Source organism: Achroia grisella, unplaced genomic scaffold (genome assembly GCF_030625045.1).
Source record: "Achroia grisella isolate CSIRO2021 unplaced genomic scaffold, CSIRO_AGI_Agris_v1 utg900, whole genome shotgun sequence".
Taxonomy (NCBI): Eukaryota; Metazoa; Arthropoda; class Insecta; order Lepidoptera; family Pyralidae; genus Achroia; species Achroia grisella.
In genome coordinates, this window is record NW_026713059.1 from 6108851 (window position 1) to 6135859 (window position 27009).

At 32.2% G+C, this 27009-nt stretch overlaps 2 protein-coding genes across 2 annotated transcripts in view; both read right to left on the reverse strand.

The window, feature by feature from the left end:
- Window positions 1-18888: 18888 nt before the first annotated feature.
- Window positions 18889-21062, reverse strand: LOC131853217 (muscle-specific protein 20). The gene is made up of 4 exons (XM_059204049.1): window positions 20961-21062; window positions 20429-20640; window positions 19992-20112; window positions 18889-19401 (listed from the first exon to the last, which is right to left on the reverse strand). Exons 1-4 carry the CDS (start codon window positions 20988-20990, stop codon window positions 19210-19212), a joined length of 555 nt encoding a protein of 184 aa, XP_059060032.1. The 5' UTR covers window positions 20991-21062; the 3' UTR covers window positions 18889-19209.
- Window positions 21063-25295: 4233 nt separating this feature from the next.
- LOC131853324 (paired mesoderm homeobox protein 2A-like) overlaps window positions 25296-27009 on the reverse strand; it is a 41621-nt gene continuing 39907 nt past the window's right edge. The window contains exon 4 of the mRNA XM_059204184.1: window positions 25296-26366. Within this exon, the coding sequence (XP_059060167.1) occupies window positions 26164-26366 (203 nt within the window). The 3' untranslated portion in view covers window positions 25296-26163. The remainder of the gene's footprint in view (window positions 26367-27009) is intronic.

Below are 27009 nucleotides of genomic sequence, written 5' to 3' on the forward strand. Positions count from 1 at the left end.
ATAGTAGTCCTAGAGCTCTTAAATATTATATTAGCCTATCAGAGTGTGGCATAGTAACCGTAATCTTTTTTTAGACATCTTAGGTTCCAGTGCAAAATTTCATCCGCGTTTTAACATTGAATCTGAACAAATGGTTATTAATTTTTAGTAAATAAGTAGTAGAAGACGCAAAAATTCATCAAAATGAAATATTTTCGTATATATATTTATCATTTTCCACTTATACATTTAATGATTCTGTACCTAAGTTAATACCAAGTATTAAGTAAAATTATTACTTGATTATGTTTTTTGCCGATGTACCCGTCATCAAGTGCCATAAAAGATATAGTGTCATTACGAAGTAGGTTATATCGTTCTATGTCTAGGTCAATTTCCTTGTAGGCACATCTAAACCGTAAGATAAAACACGGACCATATGCTTGCATTAGTTTAATCATAAAAATGTTAACATTTTAGATAGGTATGATTTGGTGTAGGGTACGGTAGGGAAAAAAAAAATTATAATGTAAAACTTGACGTTCATAAGCGGCTAAAATGTCCTACATGAATAAATGAATTTGTAGAATGTAACTAACATAATTTATATGACCTTTAATTAACATGTCTTATTGTATGTCACGAACTAAAAAACCTGTATGCTCGTTATTCTTAGGTCACGACCATAGGTACGTTAAAAATCTACTTTTACCTCTAAAATATATATACAATCCACAGAGACACATACAAATACTACTTGCACAAATGTATGCACTATGTGTACATATAGTTAGGTACTTGTCATGTGACCTTTTCTTCTATTTGTTATCGGAAGTCCCTATGACCGTGACAATAATAGAAGAAAAATCACGCTATCTACATTATAGTTATTTTTATAATTAGATATTTTTTTCATTTGAATAATGGAAGCATCACTATGTATAATTCCTTTTTATCATACATGACATTTAATTTATACCCGTGAAATCGTCCTTAAAAATGTCCCACGTCAAAAACCGCTTGCACGCTGGCACGCATTCAAACTTGTCCATATCTCTCGATCTCGCTGCTTTGTACTGTGCGATACTTCACAGAGTAAAAGTAAACACCTGTCAAACTAATTACATACCACATGTATTATAATTTTAACATTTTTTATACAACCTACTGGGGAACAACTATGAACCGGCCCATCAGATTGTATAAATATCGACATAATTATGTACATGATAACATATTTATTATTATCACAGGATAAATTATGTTTCTGAACTGTCTATGTTACACTTCACGTGTTGCCAGTTCTCACTCTTGATCGATAGAAATATCGTTGGGTTTTTATGCCTTTCAGATGGCTACATAACAAAATAGAACAGATTGCTGCTTTATGATATAAAAATTGTTTACACTGTAGTGGTTTTTTATGTAATATAAATGGCAAAGAAGTTAACGACTCACCGGATGGTAATGATGCGGTACTACTCATGCATTGCCATTCCGGAGGACTAAAATGTTCTGCCTCAATATCCTGTTATTTCACAATTACGTACTAGTTCTGTATTTGTTTGAACTTAAGTTTGTCTCTGTCTTAACTCATGTGAACTACTTATTTAAAAAATGGTATTTCCCCTCACATAGACATAAATACGCAATATATTTTATATACGCAATAAAAACATATATATACAATAGTATTAAAAAAACTAAATGCATTGACAAATCAATGTGTAATCTCAAAGGTGAAGTTGTGTCAAAGTGATGTCTAAAAGACCGTTACACATTCGCATATCACACTGAGAACAATAGCTACTCTCCGTAGTCTACTAGTGTGTTATCTCCCTCTCAGATTTCCCTCTCTTTCCACTTCTTTCTATTCTAAATCCTTTTCTATCCAGGCCGTTCAGTTGTGTAATTCACTCCACTCTTGTATTCGGAGCGTTCAATCACTTACCAGCTCCAAAATCTCTGCCAAATCGCAATTTATTTCCCTTTTAGTTCTTGTTGTCTTTTTAACTCATGTCCCACTTTTCCTTCATTCTGAAGAATTGAGTTTCAGAGGAGCTTCCTCCCGCGTACACTTAGATTGTGGAATGAAATACCTGCCGAGGATGGGGAAGGAGATTGTTTGTAATGTGGATTAATAAACATGAAGGTTTGTGAGGGTAGGTGATATTTGTTACTTTTGACGTAGAATAGTATTCTACGTCCAAAGTGACAAACAATAGGATGGATTACAATGAACTTTGATACGTAAATAGTTCCTGTTTCTAACTGGAATACTATTTATCTGAATTCACTCTGGCAACACTGCGAGATACAGGTTACACATAAACTCCGTTCATTTAAACATTATAATATAACAATGCCACTTAAATCTATTATATCATGAAGGTATTAAGAAAATTAAATACATTGCAAGATTAAATAACATTCAGGTGTTTACGAGTCAATTCGCAGGTGTGGTGGATCTCTCCATGCGGAGGCGTGGGCCGTGGCTAAAATAACATGGAAAGCGGCGGTTACTCAGCGGTCGCTACAGAACTCTTCGTGGGCCAGGGCATTACTCATGCTGCGTCGTGGGCAGACGACACCCACGCCATATTAAAATTTCATACACTACTTTTAGATTACTACTGAAACACTACCTGAACAATCAGTCTACAAACACTTTGGTAATAAAAGAGATCAAGTCTCGATCTGAGTAACAGTTTCCATGTAACAGTACATACCGCATATATGTATATCGTACATCATAGTTCTAAAAATAATTTGTCGTGAAATTGATTAAATAAAACAAAACAACAAAAAAATGTTGTTTTTCTTGCCAGTTCTTCTCAACTCAAGTACCTAGACGAATTGGACGGTAGGAATAGTGACAAAGAAATATGACGTGCATTCCCCGGACAATGGTCTTATACGAATAAATTATTTTGAGTTTGAGTAATATAAAATATCGAAAAATATAAATTATATTTCGTTTTAAATCCTTATGAAAGCCTTAAATTTACAAAAAATAGTGATAAACCTGGATAATCCACACGGCGTCATCTAGTCCCAAGCTAAGTAGAGCTTATATTATGGGTATTAGACAACTGGTAGAAATACTTAAATACATAGAAAACACCCAATCCCATACAAACAATCCTACTCATCAATCACAAATAAAAATGTTAGTATAATGCGAGGAATCGAACCCGTGACAATCGGAAGGCGCTGTGATAAATCGCTAGACCTATTCATCTGTACAACTGTTCCAGAGTAAAATTATATTTTAATGTATACAGCAATTAATGGATTGTTGGCTGAAGTTGATTTATTTGTGTCATTTATTTGGTAATTTCATAAATATCTACTCGATTGGAAAACGCACGACTCTCTGCAAGAACTTTGTTTATTCATACCTGCACTAAAATGCCTTAAAAGACGAGAGTCATCAATCCAGACAAACATGCAAACAGTTTTATTTTTCATACTACTACCATTTTATTATTTGATTTATTTGCTTAGAACTACTTGTATCTGCTCTGCTACCTGCGCAGAATAAGTACATATTATGCCAATCACATCTCTGCTAACGCTGTTTTCAACAGATGATCTTTCATCCATAAGTTTTAAAATCAGCTATGAAAATATTTTTTGAGTTTATGTATTACGAATAAAAAGAAATATAGAACAAAAAAACCTTAAATCATGTAAATAGAAGTTTTAAATTTACCTGAACAAAAATAAAAACAGAAATAAAACAAAGCTTGATGCTGAAATGTATAATTTAATTTCAGTCCAAAATGTTAATCGTCTTATCTAACCAAAAAAACTGGCTACACTATTGAAAGAGAAGAGTTTGTCATAATGATAAATTCAAAAAATGTAGGTATGAGTCAGCATGAAAATTTGTTTCTGTCTTAGACAGACAAAACATTAGTATTATCCGGTCCGATGATCAGCGAAACTGATTAATTCTGTAATTATTTGTTATCTATATAAATTCCTTTATATCAAGGTTTTGTTACTACTACTTGTTTTTAATTTTCTTATTCTCATTGCGTTTGTTTTTAACTAATTGCCAAAAATAGAACCTTCATGTGTACGTATTACATATTACGATATATATATCATTGTAAAAACTGAACTGATTTACCGAGGTAAAATTTCACACCTATTTCAGCCCCCAAGGAGTAGGTACCTATGTTTTGTAAAATATGTTTCAGTCAAAGAGTGCATAGAGTAATAGTCTTACGTATTTAATTACACAACCAGTTCGCTGTGTTTTTAGTATTTTTACTCTAATGAATTATTGCTCTTTGGTATTTATATTCATGCATTATAGCTTAAAATGTAGTGTTCCAATAATTACTTCAAAGAGCAACACAATTTTGCTTATTCATATGATGAAAAAGCTCTCCAAATTAGAGGTAGCGCATAAATTTAAGTTTATTTCTATGAAAAAAAATCTATTTTATTTTATTCTAATAAGGCAGTGAAGAATACGCAAGCATAACATCCCAGTACTCCGGAATTACAATTAAATGGTACCACGGACATTGCATGTTATAGTCTGTAGAGATATAATTCTATATATATAGGCAAAGATCTGGTGGGACGTCAGCTTAATTACAATTCCAACTATGTATAACAAATGTTCAGCGTCTGAATTTTCTCAGTAGTAAAATATATGGAAATTTGCTTGGATTCATCTTTCTTAGTGTTGTATGCATTTTGGCTATTTGTCCAAAACATTGACTATAATTATTTACATTCACAGAAGTAAATAATAAAACTAGATGAAATAGTAAAAAATAAACATTAATAACATACGAAGAATGAAAGGATGGAAGGAAGGTAATTAAAATATAAAGGTACGTATTTGCATATTTTCTATTATAAAGACTCCTTTATTAGATAGACATGATCTTGCATTCACATTTATACGTATATTTAAACAAAAATATAATTATTTTAAAAAAGTTTATTTTCGCAAAAATTAAAACAACTCTCAATTACGTTTAACTAGCGCATAAATTACATTCGTGCACTAGAATAATAACCTAGTTGGCATACGTAGGCATTAGGAGGTAGAAAGCATCGAATTATTGCGAGTTAGCTTAATAAAATTAAGAAAAATGTTAATTACGACTTTGGTATTCATTGATACTTGAAAATGTACCAACTTACATGTTTCAAATGTGTACTTTTTGTTAATCTATATGATATCCAACTAAGAATACAATGTTTTACCACTACTTTATATTTAGGATGTCGTAACTGGCGATTGTAGGAACAATGCACGCTACACCAGTTCAAAACAAGGAAATCTCGAAATAAAACCCAAATCCACGCGGCTTCGGTCGGTCAAGCCGGTGATGTATGTAAATATATCGTTCTGTGAGGAACGATAAAACTTAATTTACTATTATTCTATTATATAACAAATTATGTGGAACTACTATCTAATTCAATAAAAATGTGAATTAGATTTAATGTATTTACATATATCTACACAAGCAAATTCGATTTCGTCCTTCCACTAATCAACAACAATGTAATGAAAAATTATAGTAAAAAAAAAATTTTTATGCAGATAGATATTTATAATATCTAATGTGAAAGATATTAAGTAATATTTGAAATAAAAATTTATATTTCTGATAAACAATTTATAAAAAAATAATAGTATATTAGGTATTATTAAAGAAACGAGTGCTTATTTAGGGACTTCAACACTTCTGACAAGCGATTATTTATTAGGTAATAAGTATCCTATAGATTTGTGAATCTTGAGATATCGACATGGTAAAAGACCTAACTATATCTACTCTTGTAAGTAGGTGGGTCTGTCTCGAAAGCACGTTGCTATGCTATAGATTTAAGTTTTCAAGAAACGAAGCCAGATATTTTTAGACGTCAACCAGAGTAAAATTGTACCATAAATTATTTTCTCTTATAATATACAAGACATGACTTTTTGTTTGGCCGATAATGATACTTGTGTTTCAATTATTGAAAATGCATTATATTTATGACATATTTATAAATGATTGTGAAATGGATGGTTGTCTATATGAAAAGAAGAATGTTTCCTAATGTGGGTTCGAAAAAGCAATAGAAACGGACGTAGCGAGTAACTATGCGCTATTTCTGTATTAGAATGTGCTGGCTGTGCGAGCCTGTCTATGGTTATAGTTTGATTGGTTCTCCGAACATGCGGATTACCGAGTAAAGTATTATTTTGGTAACAATCAGTTAAATCTACTACCATTAGAATTAATTAACCCATCTCATCTTGTAGTAATCCAAATTAAACTTTGAGAAATTCATAGGTCGCTGGTCATGCCACTAGCTATCGTCCAATTTGCAGTTTTGAATTAACGATATCGTTAAGGGTTTCTGTAGCAATACTTCTAATAACTATAATAATTTCCATATTTTTATTAGAGCTTTTGTTATATGTCAAAGATTATAATGCGGTGTGACACTTAACATGACCGTTATTCGATATACCACCAACACTTGAAGAGACCTAGCTGTTAAAGATTCAAGGTACGAATATCTTTAAGTCATATATATTCAGTACCTTATACGATAGATAAATGTTTCTTGTTAGATTAATTATAATTATGATGGTTGTTATAGTAGATTAGCAAGTATTACGACACATCCTCAACGGCGATCGGATCGGACCACCAAGCATGACGCAAGAAGGTGCGCTACCGAGAAAACCACCTGCGTCGAATCAGCATTTTAGTCCCCACAGCAATAATACCCATTTCCCTGATTTTTAATTTATATAATTGCACTTACGGATCACACATCGATCCGAAGACACCTATATGATTGTAATAATTAATTTTTAGAATTAAATTTAGTTTACTTATAAAAATTGGTTTTTTTTTGGGTCTTCCGCCAGCGACTTCAATAACTGGCGCAGTCGGTAGGATACTCGAGACGTATCGAGAATAGAAATAGGGTATATCTCACATCGATTACCGTGTCGTCTATGATCGCTATCGTCGTCGCGAGCGATTCGCGTCCACGAGTATCCAGAAAGAAGAACCTGAAGTTTCCTGGCTGGAAGAGAAATCAAGACATCGATCCTAGAACTACCAATATGCAGCGCATGTGAGTACACTATACATTTTTCCTGTAAAGTTGCTCTCAAGGTGTAAAATTTAGTGAATAGTTATATAGTTTAGTTGCAACCATTTTCCACCCTAGGAAAATCACCCCTAGAGGGCCTGCGCGCGATAGGCTATCCCGTAGGCTCAATTTAGATAGAAATAGAGATTTAACTTTAGAATCAGTGTCCGAGGAGTCGGAATATAGTAATATGGGTGACGTAGATAATATTCTGAAGGCCATGCGCATAGTACCAGAATTTGATGGTAATCCTCACGTCTTACCTAGATTTATCCGTCTTTGTGACCAATTTGTTAATGAGTATTGTATTAAGGAAAATCCTGGCAACGAGTTTGTTAATTTATGTATTGTAAATGCTATTTTAAATAAAATAACTGGACCAGCCGCGCGCATAGTAAATTCTAACGGATTATCTGAGAATTGGGATAGCATTAAAAAAGATTTAATTAATAATTTTTCGGATCAAAGAGACGAGACCGCTCTTTACAATGATCTTATGTTAGCTACACAAGGAAATAGGTCTCCACAGGAATTTTATGACCATTGCGTTAACATGTTCAGCACTATAATGACTTATGTGACTTTGCACGAAACTATTAGCACTACTGTCGAGGCGAAACGTATTTTATATAGGAAATAACTAAAGATGCATTTGTTCGAGGCTTAAAAGAGCCATTAGGTTCTAGAATACGTTGCATGCGTCCTGATAATGTCGAGAAAGCTCTCGAGTTTGTACAAGAGGAATTGAACGTATTTATTTGCAAGGCCGTAATGAAAATAATGATAAAAAGGCACATATGCATAATCCACTACCTAAACCGTCTTCTTTGGCCTTACCATCTAGTACTATGCCTATTTATAAGCCGATCAATTCCTTAGTACGACCACCTCTTTTGCATCAGTGGCAATCACCGCCCATGCAACAACCATGGAAAGCTAGTTATCCGCATAACCAGCCTGTACAATACAGACCTCCAGGTATACCTTCACGCACACAACAGATATTTAGGTCAACACCCCCAAATTATAACCCTCAATTTAATAAGTTTCAATTACCTTCAAAAACTTACCCATGAGTGGTGTAAGCCATTATGTTATATACAGGGTCAATTAACTGGACATGATTGGCATAGACATGGAAATCCGCCTCCAACGAACTATTTTAAGACTAGGGATATGAATATGAATGAATGTTCTGACTATAATTATAATGATTATTATTACTATACCGATTTTTCTCCATACTACGATTATGATAACTATTATTTCGAACATAATTATGATTTAGAAAATAAGACGGATTACTTTAATTATAACGACCAAGATTTTAATAACTTGAATGAGGATCATACTTAACTCTGCGGATCCTCAACCTTCAACAAGTTCTATTGAGGAGCAGGATTTTCCCAAGCGGGGGAAATCAGAAAAATCAAAATAGAAATTAATATGCACAGCAATTACCATTTATACAAATTTCAAATCCACCTATGAAATTTCTTATAGACACTGGAGCGAATCAAATTCATATCTATGTAGACCGATTTTTCTATAATGTTCACTTAAACTATGAACCGTTTGAAGTAACGAATGCCCATACTACGTCTAGACATAATTATTCTATTACTATTCCTTACTTTAAAGAGTTTAGGGAGCCAGATGGAATGAAATTATTCATTTATAAATTTCACAAAACTTTTGATGGTTTAATTGGATATGATTTACTGGAACAACTAGAATCAAATATTGAATAAAAATAAATTACTTAAAACCCGTAATAGTAGTATCCCCATTAATTTATATAATTCTTGTAACGTTAATTTATACGAGGATGTTATTCCTGCTTATTCAAAGAAATTGCTAAGACTTCCAATTAATTTACAAGACGGTGAAGCTTTTATTAAGCAACAATTTTTTTCTAATTGTATCGTTAGTGACTGTGTAACTATAGTAAAAAATAGTCGCGGATTTGTTGAAAGTGCAAACCCAACAAATCATGATATAATATTTTCCATGGATCGTGCTATTCAAGCTGAAACATATAACATGGAATCATTGTTACCCTCGCATTCCTTCACGACTACGCACAGATATTTAAATCCGGAGGAACGCGCTAACTTAGAAACATTATGTACTAAATATGCGGATGTGTTTTATATTGACAGAATCATTAACTTTTACGAATAAAGTTAAACATAATAAGGACTACGGACGAAATACCAGTGCAAAAATAAAATTACCGGTACCCATACGTACATAGGGATGAAGTTAGAGATCAGATAGGCAAGATGTTAGATAAGGGTATTATCCAACCATCAGAATCTGCATGGAGCTCACCTATTTGGGTCGTACCCAAAAAGGCTGACGCTTCGGGTAAAACTAAATGGCGATTAGTAGTAGATTCAGAAAATTAAACGAAAAAACATATGACGATAATATTCCTAATATTACAGATGTTCTAGATTATAAACTGTCAATACTTCTCTACTTTATCTTTGGGTTTTATCATCGAGATGGAACCCAGTGATATTGCTAAAACAGCATTCAACGTTGAGAACGGACGTATGAATTTAAACAAAAATATATTTCCAATAATGGACAATGTTCTTAAGGACCTTCAAAACGTTGTATTATATTTAGACGATATCATTGTATTCAGTACCTCTCTCCAGGAACACATGATCAATCTTGACAAGGTACAAAAACTACGAGAATCGAATTTTAAAATCCAGATGGATAAATCCGTTCTCACTAGCTTGAAACCGCTTATTTAGGGCATATAATCACCAAGGATGGAATTACAAAATTACAGCTATTCAGAACTATCCTCTTCCAAAAACACCGAAGAAATCAAACAATTTCTTGGTTTGGTTGGATATTACAGAAAGTTTATTCCCGATTTCGCATGCTAAACCATTAACGACATGTCTGAAAAAAGGTAGGAAGTAACAGTTAATTCAGAAATGTTAGTTGTTTCGAGAAGTGTAAAACTCTCTTAACTAACGAATTTTAAGAAAAATTTTGCAAGAGACTTCATTTTAACGACTGATGCATCTAATGTAGCTTTAGGCGCGATATTGAGGGTACATTAGGTTCAGACAAACCCATTTGCTTTGCATCGCGTACCCTTAATGACAGTGAAGCCAACTATAGTACGATTGAAAAGGAGCTTCTTGCTATTGTCTGGGCGACTAAATATTTTAGGCCGTTATCTATTTGGTCGTAAATTCAAAATTGTCACGGACCATAAACCCCTCCAATGGGTAATGAGTTTGAAGGAACCGAACTCGAGAATAATTGTTTAAAATTATCCGAGTTCGATTTTTATATTTACAAAAAGGGACGAAATAATACTAACGCCGACGCCCTTTCTCGTATTGAAATTCACAACGGAAGCTAATGTCAACCCATCTGAACGCCCTCTTTATTCATCTACTCTATCTGCTCATACAGAAAACATTAGAGATTCCAATAGTTGACCAACCACTGAATAAATTTCATAGACAGCTCGTCATTACCGTAGTTAGTGACATCAGAAAGCGTGCTACCACATCGAAGCCTTTTGAAACACACACAAGGATATCTGCTCAAGTATCCGAGACAAATTTAGAAAGCGATATCGTAGAAATTATGAAAGAATATGTTAATCCTAAAATTAAAAATATTTATTAACCCACGGTTAGCAATGTATGATATATACCAATTATTCAAAATAAGTTTAAAAGCTCTGCGATGCAACTTGTATTGACTACGTCTGAAGTTGAGAATGTAAAAGAATACTTAAGACAACATTATATAATTAAAATTATCATATTGCTACTTGGAACTACTATCAATTACTATAAAATGAAAAGTAACAAAAATAATTAATGATTGTGCCATTTGTGGTCAAAATACGATTTAATGTATTCCATATATCTGCTACAAAGCCCTTTGAAGTAGTACATCGATATTCATACATCATGAAAAATATTTAACTTCGTAGATGTGTTTTCTAAATATGCACAGGCATACCACATACGTAATAAAAGCTATTAGTATAACAAGCCCTTTTGAAATTCTGCACACACCATGGTCTACCGTTATCGATAGTATCTGATAACGGCACAGAATTTACAAATATGTTATTTAATGAATTTACTGTTTTGCATAAAATAAATCATCATAAGATTTTACCGCATTCCCCAAATGATAATGGAATAGTAGAGAGAATAGTACTTTATTAGAACATTTACGTATTAAAAACATAACGACGAGGACGTAGTTAATCTAGTTCCGTATGCTATTTTCTATAATAGTTCTATACATTCTTTTACAAAATGCAGACCTTATGATATTATAACAGGCCATTTAGATCCCCGAGATCCTCTCGACATGGATATAAGTAGGCACCTATTTCAACAGTATATACAAAATCATAGAGAAAGAATGCAGTTAGTTTACGACACAATAGGAGAGGCATCGCTGGAAAGCCGCACCCATATAATGGAAAATCGTAATAAAAATAGAGAGCCAGAATTTGAATATCAACCTCAACAAACTGTATATATTAGTAACCCATTAGCTAGCCGTCAGAAAATAGCCCCTAGATATAGTCAGGATACAGTTCTTGCCGATCTTCCTATACATATATATACCTCAAAGAAAAAGGGACCCGTCGCAAAACGCAGATTAAAGAGAACCCCTAAAAGTGCCCAATTGTTACAGGGTGCTTCTGATCCTGGTTGCTCCTTTGATAACTCCTCAAGAGATCAATCAGGAGATAACACTTGAGAGTCTCGATGATGGTCCTGGACTGCTACCATTCCGACTTGGAACAACAAGGTTTATAACCCATTACCATACCTTTCTACAGCACGTACAATTAGATAATATTTTTTAGAATTAGTACAGAACCAGCTATTAGATTATAAAATTATGTTAACTAATGATACATACATACTATACGAACTTCAAATAGAATATTTATCTAATAAATTATGTAAGGTTAAAGATCAGTTAGATACATTACAGCCAAAGCGTGTACGGAGAGGTCTCGTCGATGGTATAGGCTCTATAATAAAAAGTATCACTTGAAACCTAGATCAATCTGACGCTATTAAGTATGACAATGCTATCAAAATTCTCCAAAGTAATGACATAAAAGTAAATCATGAGCTTGAAAGTCATATCAGCCTCAGTAAGGAGTGGATGGCTCAACATACGGATATAGTTAATAAATTAGTTGAAAATCAGGTAAAAATTAACGAGACTTTGCAGCTGTTATACGATAACGATGCTCACTCAGATAACGACCTAATAAAATACGCTAAATTCGCTCAATACTTAGCAATTATAACTGAAAATATAGACGACGTATTAAATGAACTATTTAGAATCGAAAATATATTAGCTTTCATTCGCGCTTCTTCTATGCATCATTCTATGATTAAAATCGATACTTTAAACAAAATGGTCCAGAAGTTAGTTAAGATTTATGGTAAGGATAGAATATTAAACTTAGAACTTAGGGTATACTACGATATAATTAAGCCAGGTTTCTATTATTCAGATAATCAGATAGTTATTAGTTTTAAAATACCCATATTTTCCTCAGATAGTTACGATTTATACAAGTTGGCTGTAGCTCCCAATAAATATAAGCAGGTCCTCAATCTTATCCATTGATTAAACTAACAGGAAAGGTTATGTGTATATAGAGCAGAATGCCCGAAGTATGAAAATTCATGTCTGCGGAGATAAGATGGATCATCAACTTCTGGTCATGCCAGAATCTTATATTCAAGCAATCTATCGACCCAGTCTGTCAACAGTTAAATTTGGCTATGGAAGTAGATGAGAGATTACTACGATATCGTTCTGAATGGGTTTCTGTAGCAAGTAAACTGCTTTCTTTACGGAATTCATAACTAACATTAATAATAATAGGACAACCTTGAAGATACTGCAATTTCCCAGAATATGACTCCTGACCATAAAATGTTATGTAAATCTTAAATCAATACTTACAAGATCATGAAATTCAGCACAAGGTGATCTTGCAGCATCCTACACACGAGCAAACCTCAAAATCGTTCCTATTTCATACTACGATTATACCATTATATTGGGCTGTCTTATAATAATTACAGTATGGAAATATAAGACTAATCAAGTACACCTGAAGAACTGTGAAACTGAAACCCCTACCAGTATCGGATACGAATATTCTCTTAAGCTTCAAAAATAATTGCTAATCTCATATATATTCAAGTATTACGACACATCCTCAACGGCGATTATACAAGCATGACGATAAATGTTTCTTGTTAGATTAATTATAATTCACACATGATGGACACCTATATAATTGATAAAAACAAATATTTAGTTTACGTCTTCCGCCAGCGACTTCAATAACTTGGTGAAAAACAAATATTAGCGCCGACACTACAAAATTTAATGTACAGAAGTTTTGTATAGGTCATGTACATAGCCCAATATCTAACCGTCCGTAAGTGTCTCTGAGTATATAACTGCCGCCTATTGTTATTCTAATATTTATTACCTATATACACACGATGTAACGATTATTATATCTTTAATATTTACAAGAGTAGGGAAAGACTTACAATTAAATTATGATCAGAACACATATCAGTTTTATTGAAAAAGTGTTTTTGAATAGTAATGGATACCGTTTGTCATGGAAAGTTTAGTTGTTGGTTAGTCCGAGGGTTCGTTGACAGTAGCTGATATTCGTTGATGACGCAAGTGGATGGATGCCCAGCGTATGCGTCATCTCCCAATTCTAGTCTCCACTATTAGACAAATACCTATCCCGATTGCTAATACAATTTATACTTGCCAACTCACAGAATCGTCATAAGCTGACAATACTAATAATAAACATTGTCATTGCAGTTTGTTGTTTATCAACAGTGAATAATGGCATCTTAAAATAGACGCACTAATACTAATAATATACAACCCGCGACATTGTGGCGACGTTACTCACAATTTATTAAACAATGATTTTTAATAAATAGAAAGAATAAAAGTTTGTGCCATTTTATAAAAATTAGTTATTGAAAATAATTGTTAATGCTACTATGTATTTCATTCATTCTCTCTCTTTTTACCAACCCTGGCAAAATAACTTGAAAGAAAGAGAAAGAATGAAATTATAAAAAAAATACAGGAAAATTTTGATAATGGAAAATAATATTTACAATTATACTCACTAATGTATTATAACATAATTTATCCTTTAATTAAATTTATACAAAAGATTAATTAAATTAGAATACATTTAATTGACTGTTGAATTTTGGGTATAACTTAATCATTTAAATTCATTAAAAATTTATAAGAGTATGAAATAAATTACAAATCTATTTCATACTCTTATAAATTTGAGACAAAATATAGGTAAACAACTTATAATAACTATCGTTATTTATAATGCACTAACAAAATACCGACTTGCTTAAGATCATAAAGTTACGACTTGGGTTCGTACAGGCCGCCTGCTTACATTTACGCTATTTTTGAGTTGCTGCGAGTTACATACCAGCTGTTACATCTTGTAACATAATAAGTTGTGGTAATCTAATTTTAATTGGCAATCCCAGAAAGAGTTTCTGAATGTTATTCATAAATATATATTATACCTAATATAGGTATTGTTTATCATAGATTTATAGTATTTTGTAAATATTTTCCGTTTCTGTTGTAAAAAGATAAATTATACCACACTATTTTTAGAACAATTATTTTAAATTTGACACTATAGAAATAAATCCTGAACTAGCCAAATAACATATGTGATATGGCATAGATTTCTTGCTTTATCATGAAAAATAGAAGTCACATGTAGATTCTACGTCAGGATTCTAATACAAACAACAATATGTTAGACAGAAATAATAACAAATAAGAAAAAATATATTTATTATCATCAAGTATCATAAGTATTTATGTTATTTATATATTTGTAGCCTTAAATAATTTACGTGTCTCATTTATATTTTGTGCACCGGCAACAATGTTACTCTGCACCACTCATAGTTGACTGGTAGATAACGCCGCAATGTGTTAAACTTTATTTTGGTGCATTAAAGTTAAATATTATTATTATAAAATTTAATGTCATTGTTGATATTTACGAATTATTAATTACTTTTTATTATTGATTTTACCGAAGCTGTGTTTCACATGACGAGATACGCCACTGAAATTACAGGATACGAAGGCATGACATCTTAGATCACAGGGATGACATCGAATGAGGGTTAAGTATCACCGGTGCCACATGTAGTGCTCTTCCTTTATATAGGAAACAGTTGCTATTTAATATAGTGGATGCTAAATATCAAATCAAATTGTATGCTATATCAGATATGCGTACTTACCTAATCAGTCTTCATTATAAATTATACATCTATTTTATATATTCATCTTATTAAATTAAGCTCCATCTAACGGAGCTTCTTTGAATTAACGTTTTAAATGAACTGCACGCCATCTGGCAGTGGAAGCAGCGTGAGCGCGGCGGTGCGTAAGGCTCCGCTGCGCGCAACTGACTGAATAACGCAGGCTTTTATAATCACTTTCTATAAATAAAACGCAAGCTGAAATTGAGAAGCGAGGAATAGTTATTTTGAGGTTACATTTCAAAGTAACGACAGGCTATTTTCACAGTTACGATGTACGGCAGTGGCCGTTATTCTCGTTAGCCGTTATTCTTGGCAGTAATGGCGGCAGCATAGCAGCAATACTGCTCGACATTGCAGATAGATGGCAGAGTGTTCGTGTTTTCTCAATCATTCAAATCTAAAGTAGATAGTAATTTAGTATAGTTTTATATCATGTATTTTTTTATATTTGTAATTAAAAACACGTTTGTTTACTGCAATGTTAATTTCCTCGTTACTTTCGTACCGACTGGCTTGTACTGATAATATCAATATTAAAAATAATAATTAGGAGAACTACAATGTTGCCTTTTAAGAAACTGTAAATATTTAAAGTCTCTATTCTTAACATTCAAATATTTAAACAGTTATTTATTATTAACCAATATATTATTATTATGTTACACACATTATTATAGGCTGGAAGAATACAGCTGAAAAAGATATAAGTACTCGTAGTAACTAAATATATCCCTTTGTCAGGGATGTCATATGGTACATGGGTTAAGACGACTTCCACGCGTTTTCCTCGGAAACCGTCATGGTAACTTCTTTGTGAATTTCTCATGATGGGCTAACTGATCTGATCTAATGCTTATATTGAGAGAAAGGGTATTTATTTATTTATTTTTCATCCAAAACAAAACTAATTGTGTAGGATAACATAATTGCAACATTACAGTAAATTTTTGTCAACAACATAATAGCAACTTAAATATTAAATCTAGGTATGTCAGCCAGCATAGTGCAGTAGGTCCTCATAAGTCTTTATGTCCATCATTATAATAGTCATCTACGGTATAGTAACACTTATTCAATAAATATGACCTCAATCTGGACTTAAACAATGTGAAACTATAAACAGTTTTTAAATGTATTGGTAAATTATTAAACAATTTTACAGATTGATATTTCGTACTGTGTGTAACTATTGTGAATTTAGGAATCATTTGGGATTGCAGATCTTTTCTCCTAGTACTTTCACGGATGAATCTTTCTTCGTTAGTTTCTATCTGGGTTAAGTTTTTCATGAAATTACAAACAGTCGCCAAAATGTACAAACAAGGCACTAGCAAAATTCTTAATTCTTTAAAATAATTCTTACATGAATCCCTTTGTGGAATGCGCATTATTGTCCTAATTGCCCTTTTTTGAATCACAAAAGCAGAATTTACATTATAATAGAAACTATTACCCCATAATTGGATACTATATCGCAATTTGGATAACCCCATTGCTCAACTAATGCCTCCACGCGGTACATTGTGTTAGACTTGAGATGATTTATATTTAGTTCATCGTAAACCGCAGAGTTCCATTATCTCCACAAAAAAAAAATCAACTAATGCGTATACATAGACTTGAGATGATTTATATTTAGTTCATCACGCAGAGTTAACTATTTCTGCTAGTTCGGGTTTCCAATTTAAATGTGAGTCTATAAGTACTCCTAAGAACTTAACTGTTTCTACTAACTCTATTGGTGCACCATCCAGTTTTATGTCCATCGTGTCTTTTTGTTTTGTTGTTGACTTAAACAAAATTACATTTGTCTTTTTAGCATTCACTTTTAGGTTGTTGGCTCTAAACCACATATTAAACAATTTTAGTGCCTGATTTGTTTTATATTCCAAGATTTGCAATGTATCTGCAGAGATTACAGCATTTGTGTCATCTGCAAATACTATTAAATTTAAATCAGACATTGAATTCTGCATGAATGTAATCAAATCATTAGTGAAAAGAAGAAACAATAATGGCCCCAATATAGAACCTTGCGGCACACCACGCTCAATTAATGTCAAATTTGATCTATACATCATTACGAAATGACATCATCGATATACGATGAGCTTATTTCAACGTATTGTGTTCTATTTTTAAAATATGATTTTAATAATTTTAATTCATTGTTACGTATACCTACCATAATATTCTAATTTTGTAAATAATATTTGATGACCCACCAAGTCAAATGCGGAGCTTAAATCAAGAAACAGTCCACTTATTTTTTGTTTTTGATTAAGTTTTACGATTATATCATCAATTAGTTGTACGATAGCATCCGATGTTCCAACATGTCTTTTGTATCCAAATTGTCTGTTATGTAATACTTCGTATTAACAAGATGTTTGTCAATCCTTTTTTTAATTAACTTCTCTAAAATGTCGCATTGTGCACCAAACATTATTTGCTTCAGACAATCTTGTAGGCTTGACATATCTAATAAAACAAGTCAACAATATCAATACATATTTGACGGCCTCGGTGCTCTTAGCGGTGTAACATACCGCCTCGCGGGTCGAATGGTCGCGGGTTCAAATACACGCACGGTACAAACATTTGTATTCATGAATATGATTGTTTGTATCGGTCTGTGTATTTTTTATATCTATTATAGGTGCATTTACAATAAAAATATGTATATATGTAGGTATTTATATAAGGTGTCTAGTACCCATAACACAAGATTTGTTTATCTTGGGATGGCGCTGTGTCCGGAGATATTATTATTGATAAGTATGTGCTTCTTTTAGCACAAAATCGAGTTGAAGTAAAAACACGACTTTTATATATATATTATTTTTGTATATATATATGTATTATTTTATATATAAACTATTTACTTCTTCAACTGTAACAATAAATAAAATAAAAAAAAAACATTCTCATAAGTTTTATCTTCAATGAATATTTAATAGACATTTATCGTTGGAAAATTAAAAGCATATCCCCGGTCATCATTGATTCGAATGCAACCTAATAGTAGTAACCTCTATTGTCGTTTTGCCGTTTGACCAGACTAAAATATTGTAGGTTTGGGCTGTGCTTGATAGAATGATAATCAGGCTAGTGTGCAATACTAATCCAAATCTTATTCTATCAATAACATACCTACTTCGCCAAAAAAGATTATGCCCTGTGTTTGTAATGTAATTTTCAATCAAAAAGGTGGTGTTTACCAAAATAGTGTTGTGATTTGATTAGTGTTAGCACAGCTAACATAATATTACATAGTGTTAGTGATTTGTTTTCCGAAACACATAGACTTAAGGTAAAATTTTATTAAAAGGTAAATTTATTTGTATTCAAAAAAATAAAATTATATACCATACATTTTATTATAAAAAGGTAATAAAATGGAAATAAATATTTTCACTTATCCTAAATACTTAGATACGTACAAAATCATATGGCGCTACATGGAACAATAAGACAATGAGACATCTATAACCACAAAATAATGTTTACAGACACGTAAGGATTTTCACGTTAAATGAAACTAAATATCTAATGCATAATCACTTCAAAGGTTTCATATGTTGGCTAGGCTAGGCTTATAGTCTCTCATACAGCGTCCGCACTTGTTTTGTACAAAATTCTTACAAATTAATATCACTTGGCGTATGGAGTGGCGAGTAGTTCACTTGCCCAAGAGAATCTTGCGGCCAGCACCTAAGTTCTGACCAGCCTGGGTGGCACCCTTGTTAGAACCAGCCTGTAATCCGATAACGGTCTGACCAGCCTTCAGCACTTCCTCGGAGAAGTCACGCTTGCACTCATCAGCGGGCTTGGGGCCGAGGTATGGTCCACTCCACTCAGCGTGCCTGTAGGTCTATTAAAGACAAAAATAACAAAGAATATTATTATTGGAATTTTACAATGCGTGGAAATATTTGAACTGAACCTAAATAGCCCCATTCGGCCTCTACCTAACCACGTGGCCTTGGATATTTATGAAAACTGAGGTAATGTGGCACAAAACTCGTAAATTTTGTTGAACTTGGCAAGCTGCCAACTTCTCAAATTCAAAACGTATCAAGCTAACATACTGTAAACGCGTTATTTTTCATAACGATACGATTCTATTTTGGTGCTTGTTGATCATAAACAAATATGGTGATCGTAAACTTTCCTAAAGTTTACGCTGCTATAGTGTATTAACTGTCAAATGCTGCTTTCAGGTACTGCTACAGGTCCGTGCGTAATGTGCTATTAAACTATATATACACAGTTTAAACACCAAACATGGATTATGTTGATGATTAGGTGGATACGCAGGTGTATTAATAACGCGAAAACAACATTTGAACTTTTTATCTTAAGGTCAACTGCTGTTAAGTAAGTTTATGTAGATATAACTACAGATTAAATTCTATCTACTTTTATAAACTTTATGTTTACTTTATGTTTTTAATTATTTACCTCACGACCCAGAGCAAACAGCGTGCTAACTACTTGCGCGATGTCTTTCTTCTCCCAGAGATCGACAGTCTGGAATACATCGATGTCTACCACTCCATACGCTTTAATGGCTGCTTGGAAGCTGTAACAAGATAACAATACATTGCAAACTCATACGTAATATTTAAAGCAATACAAATATAAAATTACTTAATTCTCTAAAAAAATGCTTTCAGTAGAAACAATCAATGTTGAAAATATTATGTCAGTAATCTCTTGGTATGTTTAAGTATACTGAATAGTTATATTTATGTAAAAATAGTATTAGGAATACACAAATAACTAGAAAAACCTACTGATTAATTTCGTATGACTTTAGGTAAATGCCTCCTTTAGCTGTACTACACCGATAAAACTTTAAAAATATTTAAATACAATGAGAGTGACATTTTACTCACTTGGTGATGTTTTCCATCATCTTGAACTGTCCACCAGAAGTATTGATTTTGGGAACGGAACCAGGCTTCAGCTTATTAATAAGCTGGCAGAGGACAGTGCCGTCCTTCAGGACATCCTCAAAAGCCTCACCGGGGGGGAATTTGGCACCAAGGACTGTTTCAATCCATTGCTGGCACTCCTGCTCTTGTTCAGGGTTGCGCTTGGAAGCGAGCTGTGAATATCAACAATTTGCGAATTAGTTAAATGCAAAAATGAATTTCCATACTGGATGTTTAGTGTTTTTTTTATAATATTTATGCTGTGCTATGGGTTATCAGAAATTTATAAAAACATACTTTTATATTTAAAATACAAATACAAGGTTGTTATTTAGTGTTGTGATATTATCTAATTATCATATATTTATAATTTCTTAAATTATATTTTTAAAAGAATATAATTATTAAAATATATTTAAGTTTATAACGAGTTAATCAAATTAGATGTTTGGTAATTTCTTATAGATTTTAGTTTTTTTTTAATAATATTTACCTTGGCGCGGACTTGGCGTTCCAGAGACATGTTGTGTTGTGTGCCTGTGTCTGGTTAATACTAAGAGGATATATAGTGCGCTTTCCGAAGCACCGCTAGACTGAACTCCTGAAAACTGAGTCCACGTATTTATAGTGCGCTCGCAGGCTGCGCCCTTCTGGAAAACTCGCGGGTGTAGGCGATGATCAGTCTGCTACAAATAATAATCTGACTCAACAACCTTTATCCAAAGTTGTGATACATTTCTTTGTCACTTTTATTAAAATATTTCTTTATTTCGACTATCAGTCACTATCATGTTGCTCAATAAAACCTTCCTAACCTTTAGTTTACTGGTACCTACCCTCTTCTTCCTCCATCTTCAGTTACATTTGTTACTCTGTTACTTTGATTTAAAATATTTCCCGTTTGAAGACTCTGAATTTCATATTAATTTAAACCCTACTGCTTACCCTTGACATCATAACATGATTATCCATTTGACTGACTTTAAAAGTAGTTTTTCTTACAAATACATGGCCCTGCGGCATACCACGTGTACGAAAGACTACATTTGAAAAGTGGAATAAAAGAAGAAATAGATACAATTAGAGGTATATTCTAAGTTGCATGCCTAGTACTCAACAGATCCATACTAGAAGGAGTCATGGAACCCGAATTTATAAGTAATAATATATATATTTAGATACCTTACATTTTTATTATCTATGAATACTTTGATATCTGATAAATAGAAATGAGGATTAGTAGACATGAATCTCCATATTAAATTGTTTAGTTTTTTTTATTTAGTAAGTCACCAAAAATGTTTTGAAATTAATGCACTGTAATATAGTTACAGTAGAGTATTAAATATACGTAAGTAGAGTATATAATTTTCATATAATAAAAAAAAACAGTTCTGCATAATGACAAAGGTCAATAAGTTAAGTTTAATTATTTAAGATACTTTTAAATTCATTCGTATTCCAAATGAAAGATTCATAGATATAAAGACTGAATTCTCTCCTGTCATATAAATTACTTTAATTACGCTACCCTAAGCCAATTGAACAACTAGGTACATACACATCAAACACGCGATGTACGTGGATTATTGTCAATTGCCGGAATAACAAATGTGTGAATTTGTGTCACTATATTTTACAACAGTTTTATCTGTATCCATATATCTACTTCTAATTGCCTGTGAATGGTTGGAGATAATTAATAAAAGAAAAGTACGAAGTAGGTTATGTTTTTCTAGTTTTGCGCTTATAATCTATATGTATAAATAACTTCTAATAATATGTTTCCTAGGAAAACTATGGACCAGAATCACTCGTGAGTGATCAGAATGGTAAAGATTATAAAAAGATTTTTGATTAAGACATTTTAGATATAGTTTACCTTTAAAGAATAGTTACGTGTAAATAAAAGGCTACATGTAATAATTTTTAAATAAATATGTTTCCTAATTTTATAATAGAGACGTCGTAATAATGTTGAAAAGCTTCTAAGATAAGTAACAAGAATAATTAACTTGTATACATATATTTATATTTTACTGATTATTTGAAAGTGATTGCGTTCCTGTCGAACACATAATTTTTCAGAGACACGTTAGATAAACAAATCCACGTGTTGTAGAAAGATAACAATCATCTCATGTGTTACTAATAGAAAAGTAGTAGTATTAGTACACTAGTTCCTACGGTATATAATACTTACCAAACAGAAATTATTATTGCTTATAGATAAAATTGTTTCTTTTTATTAATAAAAAAAGTTGTAAATAAGTTATTAACTCCTTCATCTTCTCTTGTGACTGTATCAATGTAACTATTAACTATCTAAACTGATCACCCACTAAATATTCATACTACTTTACTCACTTGGATTTTTATATTATATCTTATACCTAAAAATATTATTGCAATTGTTGGACTGATTTTTGCTAAATAGCTTAAAATTTTTCCTTGACAATTCCATCGTTTAATAATATGCTATTAAATAAGAATTGAAGTTAACGGTGATGGTGGTGGTATTATTAATTAAATAATTTAAATTAAAAAACCTTTCAGAACCTTCCCTTGAGTAACAAAATTCGGACCTCACCACCAACCACAGATTATATGTGGAGTTGTATCCATATTTTTATCGGATAATAAAATCTATAAATTTTATAAAAATTTAGTTTAAAAACGAACAGTCGTTATTGAAGTAAATAACGAACATAAATTTTATTACTTATATTATACTAAATTTTATATATAAAAAAACAAATATTTTATTAATTGAAAATCCGACAACAGTGAACGAGAACGAGAACAGTGCCGCTACATACCTACATAGAGAAATACACGATAATGTAAAACTGAAGATGTCCATGTACTATCTATTTCTAAGTGTTAAAGAAGAAAATAATTATAAGAAATCTGTTATTAAAATTTATTATTGTGTATGTTAATTTTATATTTTTCTTAACCTTACTGCCATTTTATTTTCGACAAGTGTGTGTGTGTGTAAAAACATTCCTCTAAAAACACAATATTTTATTAACTGAAAATCCATACGAAACACGAGTACTGGGCCGCTAGTAGGTTTATATAGAGAAATAAACGTTGATGTAAATCCGTAAAGTTCCAGGTATCTATTTCTATGTTTTATATAAAAAAAATAATTATAAGAAAAAGCTTATTCTAGTTTATTATTGTGTACGTTTATTTTATATGTTTTCTTAACTTTACTGCTATTATATTTCGATTAGTGTAGTAACTATTCTTACACTGTGAGATAGTATAGTAATAATTTCTTTATGTGTCAAAGTCCATCTATAGTCAAAAGCTCTGGCAGTCGGCGCGATGCGCACCGCCCCGCCCACTCGTGCGCGTCATGAGTGCCCGCTGAGTTATCATTGTCGCCGCGCGTACCATACTTGCCCACGCACGTAATCTTTCAAATTCACTCTAACATTTACGTGGCGTATAAAAATAATTTGGTTATTTGCTTTTCGTACTGAAACATATACACTAGCGACAACCCGCGAATCTTAATCTGCGAATTTATTTTTATAAGTGATCTCCTGATATGTAACTTTGTAAGAAATAAATAATCACGTAATCAGCGTTGTTAAATTGTACTCGTATACTATCACTGAATGAGCATAGAATAGATATACATAGAATGAGCCCTCTGCCTCATTTGGAAAAGTTGATTCTCATCGTCATAACTATATGTCCAATTAAGGAATTGGATTATATTTTGGACTAATAAGGATTAGTATCTATAAAAATCTAACTATTTTAAATACTAAAACGGATACCTAAACATATTTATTTTGAAATAAATAAATTTAGTGCATAAATAAAAAGTCTTTATTTTGACGTAAATACGGGTGTATTATTACAGTATCCAAATGGAAGAAGTATTTTATTATTTTGGTTATAAAATCTTATTATATAAATATATATTACATAGGTTTACTATAACTATTTAAGAGAAATATATATAATATATAAATAGACACTATTCCTTATCTTATTGTAAATCTTACGATCTATGTTGTATAGATCGTAAGAGTCAAGTTAGCTCTCTAATCGAAAATTTTTTTCTCGATCAACTTGACGCTTTTTAAAAAGGTACAAACATCCATCCATATATGAACATATGTATGATCCATACATCTAAACAAACTTTCACGCTTATAATATTAGTAGGACGTTTTCGTTCTAACATTTCGAGAAATTAGAATAACGTATATCGGAAATGAAATGTAACTTTGTGGGTTGAATCCTGACATATAATAGATGACTATTATGTGAAATGGTTACATAGTGGTACTCATAAAGTAGATATAATGCATAGGCACAAATACTCCACATACCTATACCAGACACTACATATACACCAGTGTCCTTCATAATTGAAGTCTCTTCCCTCAAATCCTTCGATATATCAAGTAACTACTATAAATATTTCTTTTTTAAATTCGTCCTTTTTTTCCTACGCCTTCCTATAGACGGTTCAGTCATTAACCAAAATATTTCTAAATAATGACACCAAAGGTATGAATTTCCCGACGTCCATAGTGTTATTTATCATAGTGGTGACGGTTACCACTTACAGTCACTTGAGCGCAGGATTGTTGACAAAAAAAATGTTGATATCAGGCACACGCCAGTCGTAATAGTAAGGCAGATTCTTAAATAATATATATACAGAGACATAGTATGCCGACTCCAAATGTTCAATAGAACAAGGATAAGACAAGCAGGAAGATGACGATACAACGATAGGGATAAAAATTAAAAGTAAATCAATAGATTTATTCATGTCTTTATTAAAACACCCTCCACAAATTCTTCAATTTAATTACATACATGCACTCGGGTACATCGCTATGTATTATTTACAAATTACTTTAGATTACATATTTACACATTCTACTACGCCAGTCTGCACTGTATATACCTAACTAAGAACTATTACTTTGGAATGTAGGTACGTAAAATTTTATAAACGCAACAAAAGATAAATTATATTTAATGTATATATGTATTTTATGACTAGATTGTTAATATTTTGATGTCAAATCACGCTCACAATCAAACACAACCATCGACACAGAAACATCATAAATAGTTCTTTTAATAATTCCTTTACAGATAAAATACAAAAACAAATTATTCTGTATATAAAAAAATCGACATTAATGTATAAAAAAAGAATACAATACTTTATATTTAATTATTTTCTTTCGTTTACAATTAAGTGAGTATACTTCAATGACGTATACGATGTTTTGGAGTTCGTATTTACAGACATTATCACACAAAATTTTATTTTATATTGACCTAATAAATCAATTAATTGGTATCTAATACAAGAATTCTTAACAATACACTCTGTTTGAAATATTACACTTCTATACATGAAAACCAGATCGTGTAACCGTTTTAGCAATATAAATACATCTAAAACTTCGTTTAATGTTTATTATTGCAATAATACAATTAAATGGACACATTTTGGCACTTGTAATTTAATTTCACTAGTAGCGAAATCACACAATTTACCATTCGTAATTTAAGCATCATGTTCACTTCAATTTGTCACTCAGATGTCTCTAGGATGCTCGAAAATTGATGGTTATTTATTGTGATATCTCCTCCCCTTAACTCAGCTATGAAAAACAGTGAGTTAATAATACGATTTATACCCATTAGAAAAGATGGTTGTTCGTTTTAGCGAGAGTTCCAAGATGATCTGAGAGCAGGTAGTTCGGAGGCGCGACACCGAGCAGTGGGAATCCTGAGGGCTGTCGCAACAGGCCGCAGCCGCCGGCCCACTTGCTACTGCCAGTTCCACTCACGGGCGGTATACCTGGACCACCACCATTATTTAGCTCGTCACATAGTTTATTTGCTACAAAAAAAAAACAAAAATGTAAGTTAAATCGATTATTGAAATACATATAATACAAGTTTAGTTAATTGGGCTAATGTTTTAACATGGAAGATCCTATGAAGCAGTTATAGAATATATGTGTAATTTACAATATGAAATTAGTGACAATAAAGAATATATATATAATTTGTTATCAAGACTTATTGTGAAATCAATCAATAAATAAATTGACAATCACGCTTAATAAAATTTGATTCAAGCAGAGCTATCTTATCGAGACATATAAATTGATTTATTAGTTTAGTTAAAATAAGTTAATTTAATCATTTAAATCACCTATTGCTAACGTGATTCCGCCAAACAACCAAAACTCGTGCATACAAAACTGTCCGAATACAAAATCAGACTGCAGCTCGACGGGCGAATATGAAACAATCGTGGTAACGCAATTAAGCGCTAATCACCTAATCCTTGCCGCGTAGCTCCGTTGTTTATTCAAGCCTGAGTGACAATCGCGCGCACAATTAGCGCAAATGAGCCGAAGTGAAAATCTGGCGGCGTTGCGGCGGCGGCGTGCGGGCGTGGGTGGCGGTAATGTGATTAATATGGCCGCAAGTTCGCCATTAGCCGGTAAACCATGTTGTGTTATGGAGCTTGCAGA

Bases quoted from the DNA above. Each gene is read 5' to 3' on its own strand.
- LOC131853217 (XM_059204049.1), bottom strand. From the start codon at position 20,990: ATGTCTCTGGAACGCCAAGTCCGCGCCAAG. The intron at 20,113-20,428 runs GTGAGTAAAATG...ATCTTGTTACAG, and splicing joins ATGATGGAAAACATCACCAA to CTTCCAAGCAGCCATTAAAG. The intron at 19,402-19,991 runs GTAAATAATTAA...TGTCTTTAATAG, and splicing joins TGTTTGCTCTGGGTCGTGAG to ACCTACAGGCACGCTGAGTG.